This window comes from Lissotriton helveticus, chromosome 6, assembly GCF_964261635.1.
Source record: "Lissotriton helveticus chromosome 6, aLisHel1.1, whole genome shotgun sequence".
Lineage (NCBI taxonomy): Eukaryota > Metazoa > Chordata > Amphibia > Caudata > Salamandridae > Lissotriton > Lissotriton helveticus.
This window is the reverse complement of record NC_136067.1, coordinates 949477446-949496974: the sequence shown is the minus strand read 5'-3', so window position 1 is coordinate 949496974 and position 19529 is coordinate 949477446. Positions and strand designations below refer to the sequence as shown.

Genomic DNA, 19529 nt, shown 5'->3' with positions numbered 1-19529 from the left:
AAGAGTTGGCTTAATATAATCCACAACTCCGCATAGATTTTGAATGGCTATCATGCACTCACCAATGGCAAAGAAGGTATCACGATCGATGTTAGCAGCTTCTTTACAATCAAACAGTAAGGACACAACTTCCTTCCGGACCAGGAGGCTGGGATCATTCTGAGGTAGAGCCAATCGTTTTAGCTGTTGTGCGAGGGAAGTCATTGTTGCTGTTGGCCAAGGAACCTTTGGAAACATGAAACAGCATTCTAGTAAGCGTGTGCAGGAGGCAGGTGGCATACTACAACTTTAACCCAACTGTAATACCCTTTAATCTTTGATTTTTTTTAATGTAGATTGGTTTTATTACTTGCATGTACATCACTCATCATAAAATAAAAACGCATACATGTGTTATCACAATACAAAAGTATTCATTACATACACATGTTTTAAAGCATTATATACACAGGGAAATTTTAAGAACCAACTAAGTCAACAGCATGAGCAGAGTTTGATACTAAGCACAGTGGCTGTTGGCAATGTAAGAAATGGTCCAAATGAATGTAAAGAACATAATTTGGGTAGATACTAGGAGTAGGTTTAGGAACTTGAGAAGGTAGCAGCATGGTTCAAGCTCATTTAGAGTAAACTGAAATGGTCATTGTGAATAATGCTTAGCAAAAGGATGAAGACAACTTTCATAGTTTCTGTGACAAACACCTATCAGCTACTTGATGACTGGGTTTTCTGAAGAGTAAACATTCCACAAGATTAGGGTTAAACCATTTCTCCTACAGATGGCAAAGAATTAACCAAGTGAGGGAATGGTTTTGTTTACACCACTCAACAAAACAAATGGGGCATTTACAATAATTTGCCAATACGTATTTCTTAGACTATAGTGACTTTAAAACAATATTTGTTTTACATCGTTTTGAAAAGTGTCTTCTGAAGTCAGTTAAGCAGTACTGTGGCAATTACATCAAATTCGACTTTTGCATTATATTTATATATGAGTGAAACGTGTTTATTGGTATATCTGATCCAAATGACAAATTATAAATAATATTGCTACAGGGCAGGAAGTTTGATCAAAACATACAGCCTTAGGTAGCCCATCCATAAGGGACACCATTTATAATGATAAACCAAATCAAACATGTCACGTTGGGTGTAGGGAAGAAAAACTGATTTACTCCAACTGGAGAGTTACCTTGAGACATCAATCAGAATGATGATGGGCCTTTCTGGTCTGAATTATGGACCACAGCAGAATCTCACCTAAGTAAAATACCAATATTAAGGACAAATAGCTGCAGAAATAGAGGTCTTCTCTCATGATTATGCCGCTGTAGCATAATTCGCTCCTGCAGAACACCATAAATTAGGCCACAACAGTATTCAGTTCAAGATTGGTGTTTGCGAAAATCTGATTAGATTACGATAAGCAGAAGCAAGAGACCCTCCCAAATTGGTCGTGGGGATTAGTATCAGGACACGATGAGGGAGATCTATGTCAATTATTTGGCAAATGACAATTCTGCTATTAGCAAGGTGACAGGCCGATAAGTTCACTTTCATCAGGAGCTTTCTCAGGCTTAAACAATAAAATAGCACACTCTCATGCAGTGGGATGCAGTGAGTCATTCACCACACACTTTTACTGAACCCTCATAAGCTTAGATGCCAGAGAGGTTATCTGTACCATGCAAAAGTCCCTCGGAATCCCTTCTAGACCTCAGGATCCTTTCTAGACGAAGAGGCTTAGCAATGACAAGATCAGAGAAAACCACAAGCATCTCATCTAAAGCAACGGGCAGAAGTAAAATTTGTCTAACAACAAATGCTAGGCCCTTCCTAACTAGCTATGCTGTTCAGCGGGTGAACATTTCAGGATACAGTGTGCCTACTGTAGTCTATTTTTCCACATCATTCTCTCGCAATAAACACTTGTATCACCCACGACCGTACTGCTTGTGATCCCAGAGTAGTGTTCCTTAAACAAGCAATACACCACTGACCACCTTATCTCAGAACGAAAGCCTCCAACTGCAGACATGGTGTCCTAAAACCATGTTTCTAATTGAAAAACCTCAATGGATTAATCCTTCGAGTGCTTGATCCGATAACAGGTTTGAATCCCACTGGATCCGCTAGGTTTTTCCTTTTTCCAAGGTTGATAAAATGAGTACTGCTGAGTTGGTTAACATTAAATATTCCTTATCTGTCAGGAGCCCCCATGCACCCCTTAGGGTGACAGAAAATGCTACAGATATTAATATTAATTTTCAGCATGCAATGCAAAAAAGAAAGGCTGTAGACAATCAAATGTATTAGGGTATTGGGACGCCACATACTTTGCCCCTACTTTATTGGCCTTACAGACGCAACACTGATAAGACTGACATTGTCCCACCCAAGCCAGCATTTTAAATGTGATCTGCACATGTGGATGACGGACCTTTACCTGGCTTGTGTTCCCCGAGTCAGAAGAGCAAGAGCAGGAAGGCGCTCGTTCCGAGCAAAGGCGTCAGCCCTTTGGAACGCTCTCCCGTTGACCATCAGGAGCATCCACAATCACTGGACTTTCAGAAAGGCCATGAAGACTTGGATTTTTCTGGCCTAATCCCCTACCCTATCTCTCTTCCGCAATCAGATCTGGAACTGGCGATGGGACGCTCAGTTGCTGGGGCAGCCATGCGCACTATAAAATCCATTGACATAACATACCTACTGATTCAGTAACTAGTTTAACATTTGACTAAAGCTGGACCATCCCTACCAGCATTTCAGAAGCAAATCAGTCACCCATACCCAGCCCTGAGAGGTGATCTTTTCAAGTCACCAATTGTTGTTTATTCCTGCAAAAGCTAACGCATCATAACATATGAAAGATTGCACTCAAAGTCTGCTAACCTCTCACAGGTGATCCTGGAAGGGCATTGCAGTGAATTCAAGTTGGCCTGCGTCATATGAGGCACCTTCCATCAGCCCAAGATTGTGGTTTTGCTTTTTTCACCCTTTCTAAGCAAATATAAGCATGTAAAGTAGGTCTGAATTAAATTTGAATTATGCTGGCGTAATTTTGGGTAGTTTTGCATTACACTCGTTACACAAAATTCCCGAAATAACACCATCACGCTACTTTGCATAATTATGTACCGTTTGCAGTAACAATTTACAGCAAAATTTACTGCAAATGCACATGAACAACAGAACGTGAGTGGCTGTTCGTGGTGCTTTAGTTGTTGGTAATATTTTTTTTTTTTTTAGAGTGAAATGTGTACTCACGTCAAAAATTGATGTGAGGGTGCATTCATGCTACCGTATTGCAAGGGATGATGAAGTTGCATTTAGTGTAATTATACAAAAATGTTGTCTAATTATGCAAACAATCAAAATTTCGAACTCCTCCTAATGTAAAGTGCTGTTAACTAATAAGACAGAACTGGCTGCGGGTAAAATCAAAATTTCGAACTCCTCCTAATGTAAAGTGCTGTTAACTAATAAGACAGAACTGGCTGCGGGTTTAGGTTGTTAAGCAAGACAAGCCAAGTAGAAGTATTACCCTATCAAATACGAGGATTACTAAAATGATACGCAAATGGCAACTTGGAGCACTGAATTTCCCTTCAGTGATCTAATAAGCAATTTCATGGCTCTGGGGACAAGAAAAACAAACTCACTCTAAAGAGGTTAGAACAGATCATACACAAATAGTCCTCAAAGGTTGCAGGATTTAGAAGGGGACATTGGCAAATTAATTTGCACACCATTCAGACTGAGAACAGAAGTCATAACACTTGATCTCAATAAACTTCTTGCTGTAGCCTGCGAGGGAATGTTTCGAGGTCTGTCATATGGATTTCAGAGTGCTGTACAGGGCAGCGTGTGAAAGGTTACATTAATATAGCCTTTTGGCAAGTGGCGCACCCCAGAAAACCCAATTTGAGGGCAGTAAGTACAGACAAAACCCAATTGGCAGAGTCCTTTATGTAGGAACAGTTTTATACAAATAGAGAATACATTAAACAGTTACACAGAGTAACATACAGTAACAAGCATTTGCAATGCAATAAGTCTCGCAGTTGTTTGAGTTTGAGCCATTGGCATTGTAAATCGGTACAAAAGGGGGTGGTGATGGACGGAGCATCTGAACCAATCAAACACTCACACCCAGTCAACTGATCTGGGTTTAATCAATCACCATTCTTTAGCTCACTCAGCCACCCCAGTTCAGACATGGCCATATGCAAATCAGTCTGACCCTGTGCCTCATGGGAACAGTCCAGCCGGAACTGCCAAGCCATGTCTTCCCTGGACAGGTAACAAGCATCCTGGGACCGGTTTCGGATTCATAATCCTTATCAGCCAGGCTATCTTGAATCCAGTGGCCAAGTGAGCAAGGGACTCACGTCTGAGCATACCCTGCCAACTTAGGGCGAACAAAGCGATACAAAAGGGGATGATGGACGGAGCGCTTGAGCAAATCAAACACTCACCTCCAGTCAACTGATCTGGGTTTAATCCATCACCATTCTTTAGCTCACTCCCCCTTTTGTACGACTTTGTTCGCCATAAGTTGGCAGGGTATGCTCAGACGTGAGTCCCTTGCTCACTTTGCCACTGGATTCAAGCAAGCCGGGCTGAAGATGGCTGAAATGCCAGAAACCGGTCCTCGGAAGCTTGTTTCCGGTCCAGGGAAGGCATGGCTTGGCAGTTCGGGCTGGACAGTTCCCATGAGGCACAGGGTCAGACTGATTTGCATATGGCCATGTCTGAACTGGGGTGGCAGAGTGGGCTAAAGAACAGTGATGGATCAAACCCAGATCAGTTGACTGGGTGTGAGTGTTTGATTGGTTCAGATGCTCCGTCCATCACCACCCCCTTTTGTACCAAAATACAAGTGGGGCAGCACCTTAGGCTAAGCACGATTTTTTTTTGCACTTTATTTAAGCCACTCCCTTTATTACATTACCCACGCTGCTGGCGTAATCCTTTCAATCCACTTTTTACTGCTGTACTGTCCCTCACATTTTAGCAAATTAAGGTGTTATGTGGGGCTGTTAGGGCAGGACTATGGTAGGTGGTATTGCAAGTTATTTCACCCTTCACCCCCTCTCAACCCATTGTAACCTCCTTCAGCGTTGTGCACCCCTTCAGCGCTGTGCACCTCTTCACACACTCGCACATAGCTGACCATCGCTGCGTGCTCTCTTCAGAGCTTCAGAGAGGGCAGGTATTGGATGATGTGTCTCCTGTTAAGGGGCGTCTCCAGTTACCTTACACAAGGTCACATTAATGTTTATTGTCCCGGGAATATTAGCTTATTCGTCCAGAACTATAGGATGTCGAGCGACTCCGTGACTCGAACCAGATTCCCAGTTATAAAGTCAGCCGGTCTGGCCATTACACCGCATCCTGGGGTAAGGGGAGAGGGGCAGGCAATGCCACATGGAGGCTCAGCTCGTCATGGGCTCGAGGTGCCAACAGGACCTCGGGCTGAGCAAGAGCCAGGCATCTCCCCCCCCCTCCAGTATTGAGGGAGCTGAGCAGAGCCTGCCAGGACCTCTCGACAGGTCCTCTGCTCTGCTGATGTGGACGGCATTAAACAAAGAGTGTACTGTAAGGTGATGCCACGAGTCCTCGCTTCCTTCCTGATGGCTCTGCGCACAAGGCATCTCTTCTCCTTCTCTGTACATCTATCTCCCGTAGCGCCTTGCTCTGCACACAGCTGCTTTCTCCTAGCGCTGCATGCTTCTAGCTCACTAAAGCCTCACTAAAGCTGGACATTGAGTTCAAGCGCAGTAGAAGACCTTTTACAATAGTTGACAAGTTATCTTTCATTTGTTTTTTGGTGCATTTGGATGTTAAACAGGTACTGCTAATAAGGTGAAACCTTTGCCCAGATGGTGTTACCATGAGTAAAAAAAAGACAAAATAGTTAAGTAATATAACAAAATGTGTTGCTTTATGCCGCATAATTTGCCTTTACTTGCCATATAATTTAGCGGCATACTTTGGTCCATCACTGCCACATAATCCCAGTGGTCCTAGATATAATGTTCTAGTTAGACCACTATTTCTATGTCGGGAGAGTTTAAAAGCTCAGAAATAGACATGTGCATATTTTTGTAATCGCCTAGCGTAGGGGCGGTGTGTCGGGGTCTCGCACATGACCTATTTTGCATCTATTTTCTCACATTTCGGTAGTTTTTGTAAATACAGTTGGGTACTTTAGGTGGCTCCTGGACATGTCACAGCAGCTTCTTTTGGCGTCTCACCCTTGGATCTCAAGAGGCTAACTCTCGGGTCTCACCGGAGGGTCACTTTATTATCTCACGTGAAGGTCTTTTGAGTATATACATTGAGGGTCACTTAAAGAGCTAACATTAGGGTTATTTTATTAAATGCTTTGGATTTCACAGGAGGGTCTCCATCAGCCGGCCAATTAATCAATGTACTAGTACACTGCTTTTTCCCTGTGGCGATAGCTGCAAAGCTTAAGTGTGCCTGGGATTTATTGAGGCTTAACAGCAGTGCAAGCTATAACTCGGACCGACCGTCAAGGGGGAGCAGGGAGTCTGGAAGCACAAACTTCAGAATAAGAGCATAAACTGTGCGCTCCTCAGAGCTGACAACATTACGCTTATCTGCCCCCTCACCCGCCCCACACACACAACCAACCGTCAGTGCACACTTTCACCAAGCACAGACACTATCAGTCATCAGTGCACGCTTTCACCGGGCACAAACACCACCAGCCGTCAGTGTACGCTTTCACCAGGCACACACACACCACCAGCCGTCAGTGCACAATTTCTACAGACACACACACCACCAGCCATCAGTGCACACATCAATTGTTAACGCACCCACAATTAACTATTGTAACAATAGCAGTATGGCGCACTTTACTTTTAAACATATCCATTTAAAGCTCAGCATGCCACCATTGCTACAAAAATAAATACAAGTTTTTTGGCCTACAATTTATAGACTTTTGTTGCAATTGGTGTTGCAATATTTAGCAATGCCAATAGCACAAACTTAATTAATGCAAGACCTATTGCATTGTAAATGCTTGTTTCAAACTAGGGCGTTGGGTGCGGGTATAAGCTGGTCGAGTGCAATGTGTTTTTTAACTATGTGGACGGAATCAGTGCTCAGTGGTGTTTGTAAAGGGTACAAGGATGTCAGTGCTGATTAGAGGTGTGTTTGCAGTATATGAGCATTATAGTGTGGTAAAAAAACGACGCGTTTCCTAAGTGTAATCCGACTCTGACTGACTCCAAGCCTGAAGTGTCCGCAGGTGTAAAACCACTTGCTTGAGGTTAAAACCAGAGTTATTTGTAACAATAATCTTCCTCTTGTGCCCATCCCCATGCACCCCCTCCTTCCTTGCTCTAGTAACCACAATGGGGAGCCACTGTTGGTATGTAACTGCCACTGTCTATTTACCTCACTTAACACACGGATCTCATAATCTGCAGTCTGCCGGCATTTAGTGCGGGGGGGGGGAATGGAGTTGTCGCGGGGCGAGGCAGGAGGGAGCTTACCTTCCATGTATAAAGTGCACAATGGCTATTCCATCAAACATGTGCACCTCATATCAGAGCGCCAGGGCCTCGAGGGGGAGCCGCCGCCAGGGTTGGGACACCCGTGGTGAACATGCCGACCGTGAAGATGACGCAGAGGACCGAGAGCACCGCCATGAAGTCCGGCATCTTGGCGATGGGGGCAGGCACGGTCCTCGAGATTCCACCGCTGCTCTGGCGACAGGAAGCTCGAGAGCCGAGGAGGAGAGCTCCTGCCTACCGGGTCTGGCCCGCGGGCATCCTCCTGGGCCTCGACCTGCCGCTCCCGAGACGGGCTTGGCATGGAGGCAGTGTACGATGCAGGAAAAAAGTCCAAACTAAAAACAAATATACGGAAGGTGTGGAGGAATATGCATGCACCTGCAACATAACAAGACGCCGTGAGCGTGCACATGGGCGCGCGTTCACAGCCCATGTCTCCAAAAGCGTGCGGTCACAGCCATTATCTCCAATGTGTTAGCCAGCTTGTGCACCTCTCCTGTCCCACTTCGCTAGCTACCCGGCAACAGTAAGTCTCGCTTAGGTGAGCAGCACATGGCGCTGCATCGGTAGGCGAGACCTAAAACAAATCTTAATGTGAAAGATTTCCACTTATATTAACGAAGGTTAAGATTAACACAGGTTAACTAACTTAGCAGGATATACGTTAGATCAATCTATCAATCAAATAAGCTTTATTCGATTTTAAATTGCAAAATCATAAAAGCACATATTAAAAGAGATCTATGCAGTTAAAGAATACAGCAATATAAAAAAAACACTAGGATACAATTCATACATCCCCATAAATTATTGGGGGAATCACTCTATACAATTCATTTTGTTTAGCCTATATCAGGGTAAGGACAAAGGGGCATTTGTGTGAACATGTTCAATTTAGAATATTTACAATGTAATTATACACTATGTACATTCATTCAAGTAGCTTTCCAATGTGGAAAAATAGACATGCACGTCTGTTATATAGTATTCCGGTACCTAAGGAGTAGTTTTTAAAAGGAGGATACTGCCTTAGTTACATATTCATTCTCTAGCTGTTTTAGCTTAAGAAATGCAGCTCTGGGGGAGGAGCCACGTCAGCAAACGAGATGGCTGCTTAGGCTCCCGGCTCCGCTGACCTCCGTATCCCGCCGCAATATCCTGTACATTATCCTGATTTTACGCCTAGCGTCTGTGTACATGAACTGTTCTGCACTCCGATGGTGAAATCCGGGAACTTTTATCGGCTGGTTTGACGAAGTTACATCGAGTTGAAGATTGTGGCCTACTCCAGCGGTGAAGCCGGGGCCTCGAGTACTTTCACAGCCGGGCTGCAGTGCAACAACATCGGCCGGGAGACCCAGGCTGGGTCCGGTCAATCGTAGTGGAGGCTTTGTTTAAGCCCGAATTTGGCGGCGATCGTTTCTATTGCTCAGCATCGATGGAGGAGTGACTCTGCTTGCTGTTGGCTGCGGGTGGGGGTCCCCGTCCCGCGGACCCGGTATTGGGCCCGCCAGGGTTCGGTGAGTCGGGGTCTCTGGCCTGCGGCCTTAACCGGGTTGACCGTGGCTGCGAATAAAGATTGGTCACCCTCCGCATTTGCACGTTCGTGATCCTGTTTGTACCCCCTGAGGATGCCAGATTCACCCGGGGAGGTGATTGTGATTGGTGTCGGGTGTGAGATTATGGATCGAACGGTGCTTGAGCCATCGCTGAGGTCAATATTGGCAGAAATTAGGGCGTTTCATTCACATGTGGATGTCTTATTGTGCAAATTGGACACGCGCCTATCTGAGATGCTCCTGGTGGAACCGGACACAGCCTTACTGTTGGAACAGCAATCTGCAGCCATTCAAACCGCGGCCATTTTGACTCCGTGCGAGAACCCCGTGAGGAAGCAAGTATTGAAACCATCGGATGGTGCACTAGAGGAAGGTGTTCCCGAGGTAGTCAGTGTATTGCCGAACCTTCCACCACTATCGACTTTGGAGGTATCGAAAGGCATTCCCCTCCCGGAGACTTTTGTTCTTGACTTTCCATTCATTTTGTGGTCGTCTTCTCCTTTCTTGGTGACTTTACGACTCCTGGGCAGGATACATCGGGACCGTCCATCTAGGAGGGAGAGTTCTTCTGCGTCTGAAGTTCTTGTGGACTCACTGCCTACGAGTCGCCATAGCGTGATTCTTGATGACTCCCTTCTCCTCTATTACTCCTTTGTGTGCCTTTGGGTCTCGCTGGGGGTGGTTCGTGTGCTGATTCGGAAGGGCCAAGGTTAAGATCAACTAGGTCGGGACGGGTTGGAGTAGCTTTTACGGGTGTTCGACCTGCAACTGTTTGATCTAAAAGGCTGGGCGGTGTATTACGGTGCCCCCTAATTTCTTCTATAAGTGTTGTCATACGTTGGTCTTTTAGTGATAGGGGGTGTCTTTTTCTGGCGGGGGGACTAAAGGGGCTGGGAGCCCAAACGGATAAGCCCTCCTCCATTCTTTTTCCTACTTTTAGGGTTTTTAGTTATTAGGGGCGACAGGCACGCTGCTAGTGGGGTTCGGCTGTAGCCATTTGCAGGGGTGCAGGGTGGGGGGTTGGAAAGGGTTTTTTATTTTGCCTTTTTTTTTATTTCTATGGCCTTTTTCTTTCCTTCCCTTTCTCTTCCTTAAAGGATCAGTATAGATTGTGAATCATTTGGATTCTGATCGTGTACTTGTATTTAGTGCTTATGCTTTTTATGATATCCTGATTTCTGGGTGGGCAGGCCCTGAGAACTGGCGCTAAACATTGAATGTATATTGTATTGTCGTTTGCATCGATCCATATGCTTTGGCGCCAATGTTCTATTATAGCGGTTCTTACGGGCATATCCGGTCTCTTGCCCTGTCCCCCGTATTCTTCTGTTTGATTGTATGGCACCTGATCCTTTCTTAAATAATATAAAATGGAACCTCTGTCTCATCCTGGGACTTAGTTGTGCATTCTAATACAAGTTCTATCCTGAATCGCTGCCAGACCTCAGGGTTGTCGGCTGATGAGCTGTGTCGTACTGTGATATAGGGGGTCTTAATTTTGTTTAGCGGCCGGCCCCTGCGGTTGTAGGCCCATGCTTGTATTTTTATTGAATGCTACAATAAAGGTTTTTAAAAAAAAAATTAAAAAAAAGAAATGCAGCTCTGCAACTCCTTAGCTCCCAGGCCTTTAATATAGGTTTCAAAAACCTTTTCCTCGGGTTTAGATAAAATTTGCAAAACAAAGTGCAATGAATGTTTGATTGATAGGAAATATCATCACATGGGCAAATTGCCAAATCCTTTGACCAATCGGGAAAAGTTATCAATCTAAAAAAAGTATCAGTGCGAAAGCGGGTCAACATGCGAGTGTAACAACTTTGATCTAATAACAAATAAGGTTGGATCCCTACGCAGGTGGTAAGTAACTGGTTTTCCACAACTGTACATTTGCCCTTTTCCGAGAGCCACCTTTTATTGTCTAGGTGTTCCAAGGCCAACTTTTTCAGTGTGCTTCTAGGCACTACTTCCATACTTGATTGATTGATTGTGAGTTTCTAAAGCGCTAGAATCGACTCCCGAAGGAGTATCTCTGCGCTGTAGACCGCTGGGGAACCCGTCCTGGCTTTTCCTGTGAGATGGTCCCTACTGGGTATCTCCAGGGTGAAACCAGGCATCCCCAGCGTATGTGGGGGGCCGTTGTGGAGATAAGGCAAGCTAATGCCCAGAGTTGCCGAGTGTGATCCCTAGTTAGAGTAGGCACCGAGGCGAGAATTATCGAGCCCGTTGACCCTGGTCCAAGACCCTGCCGCGTCGGGAATTGAACCCTGGTCCCGGGCCGTCCTCTGCTCCCGGGTCTGCCGCCTCTAACCAGTGAGCCACACCACTCCACAGGAGTGTCGAAGAATTCTGGGTGCCCTATCTCATGCATCATGTGTTTCACATAATGAATCCATTTTATATTGGCCACTCCATCTAAATTAAGGCAGTCTGTAATGACGTCTCTATTGAAACTTGTTTCAGGCGTTACCCAGATTTTATGCCATAAAAGTAAAGGGGAGATTTTAATAGTGTCAGTAATGTACGATAAGCCCACTTCGCTATGGCAGATGTAAGTAGCCGTGGATTTGGGGGCCACTAATAAATAGCGAATAAAGTGGTTCTCACAACGTTGGATCTGCTCCACCTGTTCAATCCCCCAAATACCTGCCCCGTAGGTGCCGGTTGAGACACATTTAGATTTATAAATTTGTAGACGTTCTCGTACTGGTCTCCCACCCAGTTTTTTTGCGAAGTTTGTCAAGGCTCCCATGGCCCTGGATAAAGCTAGTTTCCTTACGGTCACTGTTGCCTGCCAAGTTCCCTTTCTATCAAAATTGATTCCTAGGTAGGAAAATCTATAGGTGTTCTCAATCTTGTTCCTGTCCAGGAAAGTCGCTCTGGGGGTCTTTATCCTGTTTTCACAGGTCATGGAATAAGTTTTGGAAACGTTGACTTTTAACACTCTGCAATTCATGTATTCCGCGAATTTGGTTACCGCCCTTTGGAGGCCAATCATGGTCTGTGACATAATTGCGGCGTCATGCGCGTACAGGAGGATTGGTGCCGGGCGCCTCTTTCTGTTGGGTAGTCATACTGGAATTCGCTAAGATGTTGGCCTACCCGCAACCCAAGGAGCAAATCAAGAGTCTAGGCATCTGGCTCAACCATACTCTCACCTTTAACCACCAAGCAACCAAGCTCGCTGCCACCTGCTTCGGGCTGATGAGACTACTTCGAAAAATTCTCCCTCTCCTCCCGTTCCACTCAAGACGGATCATGATCCAAGGACTAATTCTTTCGCGTCTCGACTGTGGCAACGCCCTATATCTTGGCGCCCCACAGTCCACACTCACCAAACTTCAAATCATTCAAAACTGCGCAGCAAGAATCCTTCTGAACATCCCTCGTCGAACTTCAGTCAAAGCCAGATTGAAAGACCTCCACTGGCTCCCTGTGAGAGCCAGAATTGAATTCCAGAGCATGTGCATTGCACATCGCTCTTACTGGGGGAACAGGTTCTTCCATCAATCGCCCCTTGGTGAAAGCCTATCTTCCCACCCGCCCCCTCAGATCCGCGACCTCCCACCTCACTTCAGTACCACGCATTAGAAGAGCCAGATGTGGAGGCCGTTTGTTCTCTTACAATCTGGCCAAGATTTGGAACTCTCCCTATTAGATCAGAATCCAATTTGCTCACCTTTCGAAAACTTCTAAAAACCTGGCTTTTTAATAAAACTTCGATCTAAATTTTCTCTCTGCTCCTCAATATCCAGCCTCTACTGCTCAACCTACTATTTTTTTCGCTACACCGCTGGGACGCCCTTGGGTAGCCATCGGGCTATATAAATTCTCTTTCCATTCCATTCCATTCCATTCCTATGCTGTTAATATACAAGGTGAAGAGAAGGGGTGCTAAGATGCACCCCTGTCTCACACCTCTCCTTATTTCAAACTTAGCTGAGCACTCACCCTTCCTACCATACCGTACCCTAGCACCCGCCCCCCTGTACAGTTCCGTAATGAATAAAAGGATCTGTCGGTCGACGCCAATGTCACTGAATGTCTTCCACAATATTTCATGATCCACACAATCAAAAGCGGAACTTAAATCAACAAAAGTAACAAAAAGGTTGGGGGGGGTGGCTTGGACGCGAGGCGGAATGGCTGCTTAAACCCGCAGCTCCGCCGACCGAGCAAATAAATCCGTCATTTATACATCATTCTGACGAGAGTCCCGGACCTTTCCCACTCGGAAGACCTGCAGAGTGGCGGGGTCACTTGCTGGCGGTAGAAAATCGACGCGGGAATTTGCCTGTCCCAGTCTGTAGCGGGCTGCCTGTGGCGAGACGGAAGCCGGGACCTCGCGTGAGCTGAGGTCCGGAAGAGGGCAGTGAGAACCCCGGAGCTGCACGGCCTGCGCAACAGGAGCCGGAGTGAGCACTGCACAGTCGCGGACCAAGCTGCGGGTGATCTCGAGGAGCGAGACCGGTCACTCCAAGACTCCGGAGACGCATTAACGTGCGGGACTGTCCCGTAGTGGTGAAGCACTGTGCGGCGGAGCGGTCGGAAAGCTGCACTGACGACCCGTTTGGCGGCTGCCCGGTAAGGTGCACAAAGGGGGAGGCTGAGGGCGAGACGAGATCCTGACGGGTACGGGGGGCCGTACCTGTGATGCAGACCCAGTGCAAAGCCTAACTTCGTGGCGGGGCGGGCGGACGCACCTGGTGCGAGCGTACCTCCCGCGGAACCCTCCCCCGGCGGGACTACCGGCTCGCCCACTGCCCCCTGGGGCCGCTGAACACTCGTGGTGGCGGAACACGATTGGTGCCTAGACCCTGGGCTTGGCTGGTGCGGTCAATAAAGCGGACCGGAACTTGGTGTTTTGGCGCGAGACGCCATTTTGTGCTGCCGGACCCTGAGAGGTCTATTCTACAACCGCGACTTGTCTGCAGAGGGTACTACAGGGGGTGTACTGGCCCCGAACCACAGGATACACGAGCGTGCACAGTCATATCAATCTGTAGTGGCGCTGGAGAAGCATTGGCTGAACGCGAAACCTCAGGCCGCAGCCCTTACTAGACGAAGCAAACGTACTACAGTGATCCCTAAGCTCTCCCAGTCGAGATCGCCAGGCGAGATGGGGAAACCTGACACGAGGCAGCCGAAGATCACCTTCGACAGGACCAAACAGAGGACGGCAGGCCAGGAGCAGTCGGAAGACGAGGCAGCCAAGAATGATAATGGGGGCGCGCAAACATCTGAAATTAAGTCCATGTTTCAGGAACTTAAAACAAGTCTCCAGGGGATAGATCACAAGATGGACGACTTGGCGGCTCGCATGGACAGTCTGACCAGGCGTATGGACAAGCAGGATGGTCGGGTGGACGTGTTGGAAATGCGAGTGACTGAAACGGAAGAAAGTCACACTGCCATGGACAGGAAAATACGCGGCATGGATAAGGTCCTGACGCTGATCCAGCAGAAGAACGAGGACTTGGAGGCCCGCTCAAGACGCAACAACGTCCGCATCACGGGTGTGGCAGAAACGACCAACATAGCAAAAATGGAAGTGTATGTAGAGACCATGATGTCGGAACTATTCGGGACAGGCCTCTCCCAAATGTTCCTGGTTGAAAGGGCGCACCGGACATTGGGCCCCCAGCCTCAACCGGGTGCACCACCGAGAGCAATAATAGCGCGCATTCTGAACTATAGAGACCGTGACACCATTTTGCGCATGGCGAGAGATGTTAAGGACCTCCAATACCAGGGTAATCACATCTCGATTTTCCCGGACTTCACCATGCAGGTTCAGGCAGCAAGGAGGGAATTCGTCCCGGCCAAGAAGATATTCCAGCAAATTGGAACCAAATATTCGCTAATTTACCCCGCCAAACTGAGAGTACAGGGCCCGGGCAAACCTTCCTTTTTTGTGGACGCCAAGGCAGCGTTGAAATATGCGAAGCAACTGTCACGAGACCAGAAGAATCAGCCATCTCCTGAAGACCCGGAAGCGAGAGCTGCTCTAAGTGACAGAGTGACGGAGAAGCAAACTTCGTACTACCAGTGTCGCCACGGAACGTTGCAGAAGCCGGAAGGGCCAGCTGACGACTTGAGACACTGCAGATCCTCCATGTTAAGATAAGTTGACCTGTATAGTCACATGTAGAGTGCGGGGGGAGGTCCACACGGGAGCACTGTCAGGCTGGCGCTCGGTCGCCCTGGCAAAAGTACAGGGTTAGAGAGCGTACGACCCGCGTTCCCCGAGGGATGACTCCCATTGGACTTGAACTGTTGAGATGCCTTACAGGGTGTTTGATGTTTGGGCGGGAGGGGAGGGACAGAATTGCACGACCTGATTGGGGGGTTGGAGCGGGAGGGGGCTGGGGGGGTTTGGGATTGAAGAGCACTGTTGCTTTTTGTTTTGTTGAGAGACTTGAGACGCAGGCAGCGAATACCAACACAGTTGAGCACGATAGGCCCCAGAGATCATCTGCTGACCAGCATTGCACGGTGACTAATCACGATAGATTGTGTTGTATCCTAGTGTACACATTGCAGAAGGGAGTGACATTACTAACTCACAATTTCAGATATGGCTCACATTAAACTGTTAACCTGGAATGTGCGCGGATTGAACGATAGGCGGAAGGCCCGTCTGGTTCAAGCCTACTTGCTGCGGAAAAATATAGACATATGTTTTCTGCAGGAGACCCACCTGACTGCCAATGCTACTGCACTGCTCCGTAGTAATAGATGGGGGGAAACTATGCATGCACACTACTCCAACTACGCCCGGGGGGTGGCGATACTCATTAGGAAGGGTCTCCGCTGGACAACGACAGAGGTGAAATTGGACACTGAGGGGAGGTACATAATAGTGGTAGGAAATCTCTGTGGCATGAGGATGATTTTGGTGAATGTGTACGGTCCTAATGATAACAACCCTGAGTTCTATAACGACCTTTGGTACAAAATACAGGCTCATGGGCAGGCAGCGGTTGTATGGGGAGGTGATTACAATGTGGTGCTCTCAGACACGATGGACAGGCAGGGTACGACTAGGGAACACCACCCCAAGGCGGCGGCTACACTCTGGGATATCATCTCGGAAGCTCGACTGGTCGACTCCTGGAGGGTACTGCACCCGGGAGCCCGAGAAGGCACATGTCTAACAATGCATAGAGCGGAGGAGGAGCTTCGCGCGCACCCAAGATGGTCACGTGAGCAAAGGGCTCCCGGACCCTCGCCACCTCCATCGACTATCCTGTACTTTATCCTGGTTCAGACGACGGGTGTTTATTGGCACGGTTCTACTGCTCATTTATTTGTTTCAGCGAACTTTTTTGGACTTCGGGGTCCAGAGCTACAGACTGTCGCAGTTTTCTGGCCTGCTCCATGGTGACGCCCCGCGCTATCTTGTCTCGCTTGCCGTCCAGTAAGTGAACAACAACGGACTGCCAGACTTGCGTGGGCTGGCGACCGCTTTCGGTTTCGATTCCTGTCTGGAGCTCAACTTGACTTTGTCGGCTCCGGGGACGGCCGGACGCTCCTGCACCCTTGGTCTCTCCGCTCCTACTGCCGATCCGTAGCGGCCTCCAGGTCTGAGACTGGCACCACCTTCGCCCTTTTGGTCCTACATTTGCCACCGCAGTCACCATTTTTACCCGTCAACAGGCGACCCGTACGGGTCCAGGATCCAAGATGGCCACCAAGCCTGAGGGTGGGAAGCGCGGTCCTAAACCGGGCGTTCGAGGGAGTGCTCAGCAAACTAACATCATGGACCGGTACACTCTAGCTAAGGGATCGCCGGGAGCAGCAGCTAAACCCTCGACGACAATGCCGCAGGACTCATCGATTGAGGACGAGCCCTCGCTGCGAGATCTCATGGGCGCCATCACCGGTAGGAAGGCCTCATTGGGGCAACAATATGAGGCCTTGACTCTCAAGCTGGATACGGTGTCGATTGATGTCAATCTGATCAGGGCGGACTTGGCGAAGACGAACGAAAAGGTCAAATCCTTGGATCTTAAGACCTCTAGCCTGGTCACCGACGTCTCTGACTTGCAGGCTGAGGTCGGGAATCTGAGGAAAGCCAATGATTATTACTCTGGGCGCCTAGAGGACTATGAAAGCCGTGCCAGGCGCAATAACATCCGCCTGATTGGGGTCCCGGAATCATCGACTGCTGCCTCGACGGACCTGTTGGTGGAAGACCTGGTGCTGAATCTCCTGGCGCCCAAGGGTCTCAGCAAGTTTTTCGCTGTCGAACGTGCACATAGGATCCCCGGAGGCACATCTAAATCGGGTGCTAACCCTCGACCCATCATTGCGAGGATCTTTCATTTCCGGGACAGAGACGCTATCCTGCAGGCTTCGCGGCAGTCTGGTCCCATTGCCTTTGAAAACTCTACTGTCAGCTTCTATCCGGACTTTACACAGCAGGTCCAGAAACAGAGGCTGGGGTTTCAAGGGGTCAAGAAGAGACTCCGGGAAAGGTCTATGAAGTATGCCATGCTCTTTCCGGCCCGTTTGCGAGTGGTACATAGGGATCGTACTTTTTTCTTCGATCATCCTGGGGTCGTGAGTGACTGGCTTGATACGCTGCCTACGGATCATGAACCTTTTGAGGACTCTGGCGAGTCGGATCGGGCGGGGGGTGGCCCGAGGGAGCAAGAGTAACTGTGGACTTTGACCCCGTACCCTTCCCGTTGGCTTTGAACTGTGCTATGCTGTGTTCTTAATGTCTGCAAGTAATAGTCTTTTTGGGGGTGGGTGGGGGGTGAACAGGTCCTTTCTCCTCCTGGGTTTTCTTTTCGTAGATTAGTTGGGTGGTTGGGCGACAGGCACACTGCGAGTTTATGGGGCTCTTTGGTCTTCAGCAGGGGTGCGGGGTGGGGGGTATAGTTGTTTTGACTTTGTTGGGGGAACTGGGTTGTTTGTTTGAATTTTATTGTTACTTGCAAGGCGAAGGAAAGGCGCACTCCTGTTTTTTGCAGTTGCTCTGGGTGTGGGGCGGGGGAGGGGCTGAACACGGGGATGGGGGGTAGGGGACTTCGGTTATTGTGTTGGAACGTGAACGGGTTGGGGGATGGGATCAAGAGGAGGGTGGTGTTGCAATTGCTGAAACGTTTGACCCCAGATGTTGTCTTACTGCAGGAGACTCATTTGCTCGGCAACAAGTGCCACGCTTTGAATAGGCGGGGTTATCGCCTTGTGGCGCACTCGGGTTTCACCTCGGGCTCTAGGGGGGCGGGCATTCTGGTTCAGACCTCCCTCCCCTTGGCCATTGATGATGTCATACTGGATGATAAGGGACGATACGCCACCATTGTGGGGTGCTGGGAGGGGAAGGTTCTTATTCTGATTTCCGTGTACGTGCCCCCGGGCCTCCAGGCCACCACATTTGCTGATCTGAGTGGACTTATCCTGGGTCTCCCCGAGGGTCTGCTTTTGGTTGGGGGTGACTTTAATGCGGTGGTCTCGGGGATGCATGATCGTCACCCTCCCAGGGAACTGCCGAGGGCCCAGACTTGGTTGAGTGACTTCCTGGAGACGTTGGGGCTCACTGATTGCTGGCGGTTGCTTCACCCGGGACAGTTGCAATATACCTATCATTCTGGTGCTCATGGTAGCCTCTCGAGGTTAGATCACGTATTACTGCCCTCGGCCCATGCATCCCTCATACGGGAAGTTAAACATCTGGCACGGGGTATATCGGACCATTCTCCGATTTGGCTGGTGGTTGATGCACGGCAGGGTTCGGCGGGCCGAGTGGCTCCGATCAACCCCTGGTATTTGAAGGACCTCAGGGTCAGGGATGAGCTGGTTAAAGCACACGATTGTTACTTTGAGGAAAATGTGGGCTCTGTGTCCTCCCCCTGTTTACTTTGGGAAGCTTACAAGACGGTCATTCGTGGCCAGGCCCTCTCATTGATTAGTAGTGTGAAGTTGGCCAACCGTGCTGAGATGGTTCGACTTGAGGGGGAGGTCACGGCCCTGGAGGAGAGCTTGGAATCTGGGGTTACCGCTGAGGGGTTACATCTACTGGAGTTGAAACAACATGAATACAGAGCTCTGGTCACTGAAGCTGCTAAGGAAATGGGGAGGGAACAGCAGGGACGCCTGTATGATGTGGGTGATAAGGCTGGGAAACTGCTTGCTTGGTTGGACAAGAGGGAGAATGCAAGTCGTGTCGTCCCTGTGATTGTTGCAAAGAATGGTGAGTGTTTGACAGACCCTGTTGATATTGTTGCATGTTTTGCCGATTATTTCCGCGAGGTGTACACCCAGGTGTCTGATCGATCGGAGCAAGACTCCCGCCTGTTATTGCGTGATATTGCACTTCCCCGATTGTCTGACATTGATAGAGATGCTCTGGATGCTCCGCCTACTGTGGACGAGATTGCCGCTGCTGTCCGTTCGGTCC

At 48.5% G+C, this 19529-nt stretch overlaps 1 protein-coding gene across 1 annotated transcript in view; it reads right to left on the bottom strand.

Annotated features, from left to right (window-relative positions):
• Positions 1–19529, bottom strand: part of HEATR1 (HEAT repeat containing 1) — a 412033-nt gene that overhangs the window by 354788 nt on the left and 37716 nt on the right. The window contains exon 2 of the mRNA XM_078648603.1: positions 63–225. Coding sequence (XP_078504729.1) covers positions 63–204 — 142 coding nt within the window. The 5' untranslated portion in view covers positions 205–225. The remainder of the gene's footprint in view (positions 1–62; positions 226–19529) is intronic.